At 37.0% G+C, this 12,719-nt stretch overlaps 1 protein-coding gene and 1 pseudogene across 5 annotated transcripts in view; one reads left to right on the top strand and one right to left on the bottom strand.

Annotated features, from left to right (window-relative positions):
• Positions 1–12,719, bottom strand: part of NAALADL2 (N-acetylated alpha-linked acidic dipeptidase like 2) — a 1,520,504-nt gene that overhangs the window by 432,014 nt on the left and 1,075,771 nt on the right. For all 5 annotated transcript variants that reach the window (XM_061193412.1, XM_061193413.1, XM_061193411.1 and 2 more), the window contains one exon: positions 10,788–10,931. In XM_061193412.1, the coding sequence (XP_061049395.1) occupies positions 10,788–10,931 (144 nt within the window). The remainder of the gene's footprint in view (positions 1–10,787; positions 10,932–12,719) is intronic.
• The window catches only part of LOC133093777 (leptin receptor gene-related protein-like), a 60,829-nt pseudogene continuing 59,660 nt past the window's right edge, over positions 11,551–12,719 (top strand).

Here is a 12,719-nt window from a genome sequence, read left to right on the forward strand (position 1 = left end):
GGAGATGGCACTTGCACAGAGCTTTAGAGTATACTGGGGTTTTACAACTTGCAAGACATATTTGGATAATACTAAACAGAATAATAGGAAGAAATTGTGGCTACATGAAGGGAATAGCAAGATATAGAACCAGAAAGGCATTCAGGAATCTCTGGCAGTTTCTAGGATAGTAAATGACAATGGTCACCCATTATGAAAAAAGGATTATGAAAAAATGATCCTCAAAATATAAAGATAGGGTATACTCTGATGGATTTATACATAAACTACAAAATTTAGTTGGAGATTCTATAATTCGGAAAGAGTACAGGTACTTAAGAAACGATGTGATAAGAATGTAAGAAACTGTAAAAAATTGCTGAGAAACATTAAAAATTGGAAAATACTTGTTAAAGTAATTTTGCTTCAGAGTGTGTATTTCAGATTGTCTCTAGGTCTTCCAGCAAACAAACAAACAAAACTCTAGACTGGATCTAAGCTGAATCATTTCCTAAAATCAAAACCGTCAAGACAGAAAACTGGAAACCTTAGAAGTTCTGGTGAATGACATCTGTGTCACCCTCCGTAAACCCAACCTGTACTCCCCGGGAAACAGAGAATTGACTGTACTTTCTGTGGACTTTGGATAATAGGTTTCCCACCTGCGTTCACTCTGTTTAAGACCCTTGATGAACAGACCTTCAAAGTGATTTCTGAAGCTTTTTTTCCCTTTTGTCTGAGGACTGCAGACTGGCAGCTCATGAAGGCTGATCTTTAGTTCTACGGATTACTCTGTTATTGGCTTCCTGCTCAGACTCCTAGGTTCACTGTGCAACTGGCGGCTTGAAGAGCCATAAAATTGGGGTGTCATCAGTGCCATTTAGTGATTCCTAACATATAGCTTGCATCTGTCACAAGACCTATCAGTCTTTCCTACAGTAGTCTAGCTCACTGAATTTTTTTTTTAAAAAGAGTGGCCATCATATATACATGAATGCTATATAGAAGTTATCTGAGTACATTACATTTTTCCTCGTGTTCTTCTGGATATTTCCCTCCATGTTGATGGCTAGAAGTTATTAAAGCCCACCCTGCTCTAAAACAAGTGTTCAATTCTCTGACTTTTAAAAAAATCTACTGGGGAATTCTCTTTTACAAAGCCTCTAAAAGCCAAGCCACACCATATCACATCCATACCACTCCATTATCTACTTAAGACACACACACACACACGTATATCTCAAGACATTCTTTTACCAGAATAGCACAATGTACTCCTGGATCTTTTCACATACAGCAACACTGAGGCTACTCTGAAAAGGTTGGTTAGTCTCATATGTAACAAAAAGCAATGCTGAACTTAACCTGTACTAACATTTCTTGTTAGTGGATATTTCCTTAAAAGCTAATATGTATTATTTGCCAAAAAATTTTTAGAATAACCACACTTTGTAGATAATATGTTCAATACTTCTTTTTACATTTCTGTTCAAAAAATGAAAATAATGCATACTTTCAAGTGGCTGTTAACAAATTAGAAATATAGATCTTCAAAATTCATTTGAAATATGTGAAAATTATAAAAATTATCAGAGAACATTATATTACTCTGATAAAAATAATTTTGAACAAAGAACATATATAATTGTGAATAGGGAAATAGTAGTTATATATAGCTATGTATATATATATATATCCATTTGAAGATATACAATCCAAATTTACTTATGTGAAAACTTATCACTAATGACACTAAATTTTATGGATCATAGTAAGTCATTTTTTTCTCTTTATCAAAAGTAATTCAAACATATTAAAATATTTCTTTAAGCACAATTCATTAATGTTTTTCACCCTAAATTACATTAACAGATTTTATACTTTCTCATCTCATTTTTTTCACTATAGTCATGGTTTTTAACAACAAGCTCAGATTGATATCTGAAAATTCACATTTCCATGTATTGATTGACTCTCAAGGACAAAGATTGACAATATATAATCAATGGGTAAGACCTACAAAAGTCATGGAAAATTAAATGGTGTCAATATCTAATTATCTAATCAATGCAACAAATCTGTATATATTGGGGCAAGAAACTTTTCTCCTGCTTCCTTTTCTATTCCTCATACAATTTTCTTAGCTCTTCCAGGACTAGCCCTACAAATACCATCCTCTTCACTTCACTTAGCTGAGTCTATTTCATGCATATAGATATTTAATTATTTTGTTTAGTGTGGTTTTACAGTATCAGTTGTGTAGCTTTTGTTTGCAAGTAACTGAAAATCGAACATAAGTTGACCAAAAAAAAAGAAAGGAAATGTACTGACTCATATATATGGCTAATTCAGTAGATTTGGCTTTTAGACAAGGTTTTATTTAGGCATCAAATGATGTGGACAAGAGTCAGTCTCTCTCTCACACTCTCTCTCTCCACATTATTCACCTACCCCTTCCTTGTGTTGGTTCCATTTTCAGGTATTATACTCTCAAGGTCCCAGAAAGGCTATTGAAAGATCCCAGGGCTATATGCTTTCTTGTTCAGCTCTACTGTTAAAGTTAGCCATTATTCAAAGTCCAGAAGTTGAGTCATGTCTCTGTTTGGCCAAACTTACATCATCCTTGAACCAACCATCATCCCATGGTTGATGTGCTATGCTGATAGACTTGAGCCAATCAGGATCTACTTCTACAGCTTAAGATATGGTCAAACCTACTCATACTGTATTGCTAGGAAATGTTGGCAACAGTTCAAAAAGGGGAAGGGGCAAATGGATGCTGAAAAAGAAAGCATGGCAGGCAAACTCCACCACGTTGCTGTCTGGACTCTAGAGAATTCTGTTTAAGTATATATAAAGGGTTAAACGAGTAAGATAAATAATTAGTTGATTTGCACACATATTTTTAATGCACTCCTATCCAAACTTTTGAGTGAAGATTTTCCTACATTAAAACTCAAGACTATACTTATAAAATTCAGGTCAGATGTAATTATAATAAGCTTTACATTACTTTTTTTAATCCATAAACTACAAGTGTTGTTCTTATTGCTCAAAAACATAGCACATCATTCTGTATCCTTTTCATGTCCCATCCCGATACAGATCATAGTGAGCAACTAATGTATTTATGTGTTTCTTAGAAAACTTAAAAGTTAATTATCTTGGATGTATCATGAGTACTGTTGTCTGAAACATTGGGGTAAAGGGTCATTTATCCTACATTTAAGATCAGTTTAAATGTAATAACTCACTGAGACTGCTCAGTCGGTATTTGGGAAATCAAAAGGTAATATTCCATAGTAAAAAAATGATGAAAGTAGGATCCATTACAATGTGAAATATCTTTTTTTTTTTAGACATCTTTATTGGAGTATAATTGCCTTACAATGGTGTGTTAGTTTCTGCTCCACAACAAAGTGAAACAGCTATACATACACATACGTTCCCATATCTCCTCCCTCCTTCATCTCCCTCCCTCCCACCCTCCCCATCCCACCTCTCCAGGCGGTCACAAAGCACGGAGCCGATCCCCCTGCGATATGCGGCTGCCTCCCACTAGCTATCTATCTTACATTTGGTAGTGTATATATGTCTATGCCACTCTCTCACCCTGTCACATCTTACCCCTCCCCCTCCCCATATCCTCAAGTCCATTCTCTAGTAGGTCTATGTCTTTATTCCCGTCTTGCCACTAGGTTCTTCATGACCTTTTTTTTCCCTTAGATTCTATATATATGTGTTAGCATACTGTATTTGTTTTCTCTTTCTGACTTACTTCACTCTGTATGACAGACTCTAACTCCATCCACCTCACTACAAATATCTCCATTTCATTTCTTTTTATGGCTGAGTAATATTCCATTGTATATATGTGCCACATCTTCTTTATCCATTTATCTGTCGATGGACACTTAGGTTGCTTCCATGTCCTGGCTATTGTAAATAGAGCTGCAATGAACATTTTGGTACATGACTCTTTTTGAATTATGGTTTTCTCAGGGTATATGCCCAGTAGTGGGATTGCTGGGTCGTATGGTAGTTCTATTTTTAGTTTTTTAAGGCACCTCCATACTGTTCTCCATAGTGGCTGTATCAATTTACATTCCCACCAACAGTGCAAGAGTGTTCCCTTTTCTCCACACCCTCTCCAGCATTTATTGTTTCTAGATTTTTTGATGATGGCCATTCTGACTGGTGTGAGATGATATCTCATTGTAGTTTTGATTTGCATTTCTCTAATGATTAATGATGTTGAGCATTCTTTCATGTGTCTGTTGGCAATCTGTATATCTTCTTTGGAGAAATGTCTATTTAGGTCTTCTGCCCATTTTTGGATTGGGTTGTTTGTTTTTTTGTTATTGAGCTGCATGAGCTGCTTGTAAATCTTGGAGATTAATCCTTTGTCAGTTGCTTCATTTGTAAATATTTTCTCTCATTCTGAGGGTTGTCTTTTGGTCTTGTTTATGGTTTCCTTTGTTGTGCAAAAGCTTTTAAGTTTCATTAGGTCCCATTTGTTTATTTGTGTTTTTATTTCCATTTCTCTAGGAGCTGGGTCAAAAAGGATCTTGCTGTGATTTATGTCATAGAGTGTTCTGCCTATGTTTTCCTCTAAGAGTTTGATAGTGTCTGGCCTTACACTTAGGTCTTTAATCCATTTTGAGTTTAGTTTTGTGTATGGTGTCAGGGAGTGTTCTAATTTCATACTTTTACATGTACCTGTCCAATTTTCCCAGCACCACTTATTGAAGAGGCTGTCTTTTCTCCACTGTATATGCTTGCCTCCTTTATCAAAGATAAGGTGACCATATGTGCGTGGGCTTATCTCTGAGCTTTCTATCCTGTTCCATTGATCTATATTTCTGTTTTGGTGCCAGTACCAAACTGTCTTGATTACTGTAGCTTTGTAATATAGTCTGAAGTCAGGGAGCCTGATTCCTCCAGCTCCATTTCTCGTTCTCAAGATTGCTTTGGCTATTCGGGGTCTTTTGTGTTTCCATACACATTGTGAAATTTTTTGTTCTAGTTCTGTGAAAAATGCCAGTGGTAGTTTGATAGGGATTGCATTGAATCTGTAGATTGCTTTGGGTAGCAGATTCATTTTCACAATGTTGATTCTTCCAATCCAAGAACATGGTATATCTATCCATCTATTTGTATCATCTTTAATTTCTTTCATCAGTGTCCTATAATTTTCTGCATACAGGTCTTTTGTCTCCTTAGGTAGGTTTATTCCTAGATATTTTATTCTTTTTTTGCAATGGTAAATGGGAGTGTTTTCTTAATTTCACTTTCAGATTTTTCATCATTAGTGTATAGGAATGCAAGAGATTTCCGTGCATTAATTTTGTATCCTGCTACTTTACCAAATTCATTGATTAGCTCTAGTAGTTTTCTGGTAGCATCTTTTGGATTCTCTATGTATAGTATCATGTCATCTGCAAACAGTGACAGCTTTATTTCTTCTTTTCCGATTTGGATTCCTTTTATTTCTTTTTCTTCTCTGATTGCTGTGGCTAACACTTCCAAAACTATGTTGAATAATAGTGGTGAGAGTGGGCAACCTTGTCTTGTTCCTGATCCTAGTGGATATGGTTTCAGTTTTTCACCATTGAGGACAGTGTTGGCTGTGGGTTTGTCATATATGGCCTTTATTATGTTGAGGAAAGTTCCCTCTATGCCTACTTTCTGCAGGGCTTTTATCATAAATGGGTGTTGAATTTTGTCGAAAGCTTTCTCTGCATCTATTGAGATGATCATATGGTTTTTCGCCTTCAATTTGTTAATATGATGTATCACGTTGATTGATTTGCGTATATTGAAGAATCCTTGCATTCCTGGAATAAACCCCACTTGATCATGGTGTATAATCCTTTTAATGTGCTGTTGGATTCTGATTGCTAGTATTTTGTTGACAATTTTTGCATCTATGTTCATCAGTGATATTGGCCTGTAGTTTTCTTTCTTTGTGACATCTTTGTCTGGTTTTGGTATCAGGGTGATGGTGGCCTCCTAGAATGAATTTGGGAGTGTTCCTCCCTCTGCTATATTTTGGAAGAGTTTGAGAAGGATAGGTGTTAGCTCTTCTCTAAATGTTTGATAGAATTCGCCTGTGAAGCCATCTGGTCCTGGGCTTTTGTGTGTTGGAAGATTTTTAATCACAGTTTCAATTTCAGTGCTTGTGATTGGTCTGTTCATATTTTCCATTTCTTCCTGGTTCAGTCTTGGCAGGTTGTGCATTTCTAAGAATCTGTCCATTTCTTCCAGGTTGTCCATTTTATTGGCATAGAGTTGCTTGTAGTAATCTCTCATGATCGTTTGTATTTCTGCAGTGTCAGTGGTTATTTCTCCTTTTTCATTTCTAATTCTATTGATTTGAGTCTTCTCCCTTTTTCTCTTGATGAGTCTGGCTAATGGTTTATCACTTTTGTTTATCTTCTCAAAGAACCAGCTTTTAGTTTTATTGATCTTTGCTATTGTCTCCTTCATTTCTTTTTCATTAATTTCTGCTCTGATCTTTATGATTTCTTTCCTTCTGCTAGCTTTGGGGTTTTTTGTTCTTCTTTCTCTAATTGCTTTAGTTGCAAGGTTAGGTTGTTTATTCGAGATGTTTCCTGTTTCTTGAGGTAGGCTTGTATTGCTATAAACGTCCCTCTTAGCACTGCTTTTGCTGCATCCCATAGGTTTTGGGTCGTCGTGTCTCCATTGTCATTTGTTTCTAGGTATTTTTTGATTTCCCCTTTGATTTCTTCAGTGATCACTTCGTTATTAAGTAGTGTATTGTGTAGCCTCCTTGTGTTTGTATTTTTTACAGATCTTTTCCTGTAATTGATATCTAGTCTCATAGCGCTGTGGTCGGAAAAGATACTTGATACGATTTCAATTTTGTTAAATTTACCAAGGCTTGATTTGTGACCCAAGATATGATCTATCCTGGAGAATGTTCCATGAGCACTTGAGAAAAATGTGTATTCTGTTGTTTTTGGGTGGAATGTCCTATAAATATCAATTAAGTCCATCTTGTTTAATGTATCATTTAAAGCTTGTGTTTCCTTATTTATTTTCATTTTGGATGATCTGTCCATTGGTGAAAGTGGGGTGTTAAAGTCCCCTACTATGATTGTGTTGCTGTCGATTTCCCCTTTTATGGCTGTTAGTATTTGCCTTATGTATTGAGGTGCTCCTATGTTGGGTGGATAAATATTTACAATTGTTATACCTTCCTCTTGGATCGATCCCTTGATCATTATATAGTGTCCTTCTTTGTCTCTTGTAATAGTCTTTATTTTAAAGTCTATTTTGTCTGATATGAGAATTGCTACTCCAGCTATCTTTTCATTTCCATTTGCATGGAATATCTTTTTCCATCCCCTCACTTTCAGTCTGTATGTGTCTCTAGGTCTGAAGTGGGTCTCTTGTAGACAGCATATATATGGGTCTTGTTTTTGTATCCATTCAGCCAGTCTGTGTCTTTTGGTGGGAGCATTTAATCCATTTACATTTAAGGTAATTATCGATATGTATGTTCCTATTCCCATTTTCTTAAATGTTTTGGGTTTGTTATTGTAGGTGTTTTCCTTCTCTTGTGTTTCTTGCCTAGAGAAGTTCCTTTAGCATTTGTTGTAAAGCTGGTTTGGTGGTGCTGAACTCTCTCAGCTTTTGCTTGTCTGTAAAGGTTTTAATTTCTCCATGAAATCTGAATGAGATCCTTGCTGGGTAGAGTAATCTTGGTTGTAGGTTTTTTTCCTTCATCACTTTAAGTATATCCTGCCACTCCCTTCTGGCTTGCAGAGTTTCTGCTGAAAGATCAGCTGTTAACCTTATGGGGATTCCCTTGTGTGTTATTTGTTGTTTTTCCCTTGCTGCTTTAAATATGTTTTCTTTATATTTAATTTTTGATAGTTTGATAAATATGTGTCTCGGCGTGTTTCTCCTTGGATTTATCCTGTATGGGACTCTCTGTGCTTCCAGGACTTGATTAACTATTTCCTTTCCCATATTAGGGAAGTTTTCAACTATAATCTCTTCAAATATTTTCTCAGTCCCTTTCTTTTTCTCTTCTTCTGGGACCCCTATAATTCGAATGTTGGTGCGTTTAATGTTGTCCCAGCGGTCTCTGAGACTGTCCTCAGTTCTTTTCATTCTTTTTTCTTTATTCTGCTCTGCAGTAGTTATTTCCACCATTTTATCTTCCAGGTCACTTATCCGTTCTTCTGCCTCAGTTATTCTGTTATTGATCCCTTCTAGAGTATTTTTAATTTCATTTATTGTGTTTTTCATCGTTGCTTGGTTCCTCTTTATTTCTTCTACGTCCTTGTTAAATGTTTCTTGCATTTTGTCTATTCTATTTCCAAGATTTTGCATCATCCTTACTATCATTATTCTGAATTCTTTTTCAGGTAGACTACCTATTTCCTCTTCATTTGTTAGGTCTGGTGTGTTTTGACCCTGCTCTTTCATCTGCTGTGTGTTTTTCTGTCTTCTCATTTTGCTTATCTTACTGTGTTTGGGTTCTCCTTTTCACAGGCTGCAGGTTCGTAGTTCCTGTTGTTTTGGTATCTGTCCCCAGTGGCTAAGGTTGGTTCAGTGGGTTGTGTAGGCTTCCTGGTGGAGGAGACTAGTGCCTGTGTTCTGGTGGATGAGGCTGGATCTTATCTTTCTGGTGGGCACATCCACATCTGGTGGTGTGTTTTGGGGTGTCTGTGGCCTTATTATGATTTTAGGCAGCCTCTCTGCTAATGGATGGGGCTGTGTTCCTGTCTTGCTAGTTGTTTGGCATAGGGTGTCCAGCACTGTAGCTTGCTGGTCGTTGAGTGAAGCTGGGTCTTGATGTTGAGATGGAGATCTCTGAGAGATTTTCACCGTTTGGTATTACGTGGAGCTGGGAGGTCTCCTGTGGACCAGTGTCCTGAAGTTGGCTCTCCCACCTCAGAGGCACAGCCCTGATGCCTGGCTGGAGCACCAAGAGCCTTTCATCCACACAGTTTAGGTTGTCTGAGGCAGCAGAGGAACAAGTTGTTGGTAATTGTCCAGTGCTTTCATCCAATAAATCACATTGGCTTTGCTTTCTCCTGTGGCTCAGCCTCTGCACAAACCAAGCAAACCTCCTTCCTATTCTGTGCCGAGCCAGACTCTGGTTCAACAGTGTGAAATATCTTGATTGAAATGTATCTCTGTCTGAAAATTTCTAAAACCAATAATAATCACCACACCCATGAGGAAAACTTGATATGGCATGACTGCTTAGAAAGCAGGCCTAGCTTGTTGTTTCTTTAACACTGGAGTTACAAACAGGTTTCAGAATATATCTCAATTTTTCCTCTAAACTTCACACATGTTGCTAACTTAGTGCAGAGAGAGATATAGCTGGAGAATGCCATTTTGCTTAGTTGTGCCCTTATTATGCAGACATTTAACATATTTGGGGGAAATTGATCTAGTTATTTGATAAGGAAGATACTTGCTAACATAACATTTTACAGTATAGAAAAGTACTCACTTAAACATCCTAATTTGATTCTCAGAACAACGTAAGATACTAGAAGGTGAGATATCCTTCTGTAGACGCAGACACAGAAAGCTTCCCGTGGGGGGGTGACATATGAGCAGTCATGGAGCTGACATAGACTGTCACTGAGGGCAGGACAGTGGCTGAACATATTAGGGGCTGTAAATGTTTATTGAATAAATCAATCAGTTAATTAATTCTGGACTTAAATCTGGTCTTTTCAATGTCCAGTGCTTTTCTTACAAGTAAACTATTATTATAGTGTTATTTATATATTTTAACAAATAGAGCTCATTATCAAATTGCGGGGCTCAGGAATAGAAGACAGAAAAAACTAAGCAAAACAAAAAGCTCCTCAAGAGCTTCTTCTTTCCTGCTTTGAGGACATAGGCTTAACCCTGTTTTCTATAGTTCCCGCTATGTTCAATCAATAATCAGTTGAGGCTCTCAAGCTACAGAACTTTGAAAAGCCTATGTCTCTAACAAAGGGCAATTCTGAATGTACTCAGGTGTTTTTTTGGTGCGTTTTTTTTTAGGCTTTTTCAAAACATATTTTTTATGCTTTTGTTGTCAGGAGAAAACAGATGAGATAAAACATGGTAGTTGAGCCTCTGGGTCTGGACACAAAAACAGAGCCCTCAAGTTGACTTGCAGAGCGACTTGATACAAATTTAACAATATGTAAAGAGAGTCTCTTCTTTAGAGGTCTAATGCTGAGGCCGGAGGTAGAAATAAGACACAGCCCCGGATTTTCACCCCACCACAGTAGCTGGATGAGTTGAGTTTTATCCTATGTGGTCCAACAAGGCTTGACAAACTGCACTGCAGTACAAGAAGCATCTCTTGGGCAATGATGCATAAAGACAGAGGGATTTTTTAGTCAGTGGCAGGAATTAGGTTTTAATGCTTTCCACTAAAAGACTTCATACGCCAGATAGCTCACTGCTATCCACTGAATCTTGGCAGGCAACAAGACTGCTGAAGCTTAAACTGAGAAGTTGTGTTAAGATTTTCATGAATGTACAAAATGCTTTATTTGTAAAGCTGCTTTTCTTTGTTACAGTTCAAAATGCTTTTCTTCTTTTTTTAATCTCTCAGCTTGGTCAACTCTCAGTCTTTATCAAAATTACTTTCGAAAATGTCCTTTTAAGAGCCAGAGAAGAGAAATAAATGTTCACCTCAACAAAAATAAATTTTTTTTTTAAAAGAATAATCCAAAAAATGCCAATCAAAGAGATTAATAATGATCATGGGCCTTATAAAAACTACAAGACACACAGAAAGACATTAAGTACTTTACCATTATTTGGAAGTTCTAGAGGGCTACAGGCACTGTGTGTGATTCTATCTTTTGGCGAAGAGATGAGTTTTGCAACGAGAGATGCTGAGATGGGCTGCACTAGTAGAGAGGTGAGGTTTGATCGGTTTTGTCTAAAGCTTCCATCTGTATTCAAAAGAGAAAGAAAGAGAATCCTTAGTAAACAGAAGTTAAAACAGAAGTAAACAGAAGTAAAAACACTTGAAGAGCAGGTTTTTCTGTAATAAGTCTTTAAATGATGAGCGGTAAGTTTATTTCAGCTTGTTTGTTTGTTTATTCCTTGGTTATACTCTGTCTACTTATTAAAAATGATTTGAGATACTTCATAATAAAAATTCAGTCAAAATACTATTAAGTATCCTAGTCAATGATGGCAGATCATACACAGGCATTTACTTCCATTCTCCACTGAAATGACAACAAAGAGATAAAAAGCATCAATCCACAGGGGCCAAGAGAATAGGAGACACATTCGCGATAAGATTCTCTATCGATAGAAGCATGAAAGCAGATGAATAAGTGTCAACTGATGTGACAGACCAAGGAGACCAAAACCTAAGCCAGCAGAGGGGGGAAGCTGAAAAGCAATGCAGTTTGTACCACAGAACCCAGAAACTCTTGAGAACTGGTAACACCAGCTACCTATTAAAATAGGGGTAATGGAGGGGCTGGAAATAGGAGAGTTTGATGAAATTTGGATTGTGAGGGGGGTCTCTCCTCCTGAACCCTCACTCACCCAGTCAACATGAACAGTGACCGGTCCTCCCTCCCTCCAGCAGAGACTGAAAGTGGGACACTGAACAGGGAGACACCAGACACAGGGAAGGGTGACTCGTACTTTAGATGGGACGGTGTTATGATTGCTGAGACCCTTCAGATGCCTTACTCTTGTGGTGCCCAGAATCCTTCCTTCCAGGTTGGGTGCTAGAAAATTCACTTGTGGTAAATAGGACCAGGGCAATGGAGAATATAGAAAAAATACTGAAAATCTGGAAGTCTACCAAAAAAACAACTCCCTCAAGACATCCTACATTGACTCTTATCAGTCAATACATCTCACTACATACAGAACTTCAAATGAACTTATGCTGCCATTCTTAAGTAGGAGCTCTCAGCCAAGGCCAAACCTAGAAAGGCACATGAGCAGCAGACCTAGTGAGGATAAGAAGAGGAGCTCAGGAAGGGGGTCTCCAGGAAAACAAAAATCATGGGAATACCAGATGCGTCTTAATGTTCTGAGAACATATTCACAGTAAGATCAGAGAATTAGCATTTGAAGAGGTTCGAGATATACAGAAGAATGAGAAATCTATAAAATGAGACAGCTATTAGTTTCAAAGGGAGCAAAAATTTTCTCGAGAAAAATGCAATCATCGTGCATTGTGAAAAATATTCACATAGAGTAATATAAATAATGACTTTTTAATACAAAAATGGATACTATTCTTTAGGAAAAAAGAGAAAAGGGCAAACGTCGGGGATGAAGGTACATGGAAACTTATGAAGGAAAATTAAATCTTTATCTTTCATAGTGGTAAGTCAATATAATGAATACAATTGAAAAATGTATTCAGCTCTTAAACATACTATTGGGAGGCAGAGACGTAAATATGAAAAGTAGGCAACAACTAAAAATGTTGAAAGCAATTAAGTGCTTGCCTTTGGGACAGACAAAGGGTAGAGAAACACAGGGAAGGATGGGAGAAAAAAGGTGACACATTTTTATAAATGAAGCTTTATAGAAATATCTATTTATATTCATCTATAACTTTGAAAAAATAAAAATTAAATGAAAATAAGGAGAGAAACAACTATGGTAACACAAGAGAAAAATTACACAAGTACTCTGAGTAAAGAGATTGGAGAGAATAAATTCTGCATAAGGAAAGAACTAAAAAATATATGCTTATTCGG

The sequence above is a fragment of the Eubalaena glacialis genome, chromosome 6 (genome assembly GCF_028564815.1).
Source record: "Eubalaena glacialis isolate mEubGla1 chromosome 6, mEubGla1.1.hap2.+ XY, whole genome shotgun sequence".
In the NCBI taxonomy this organism is placed as follows: Eukaryota; Metazoa; Chordata; class Mammalia; order Artiodactyla; family Balaenidae; genus Eubalaena; species Eubalaena glacialis.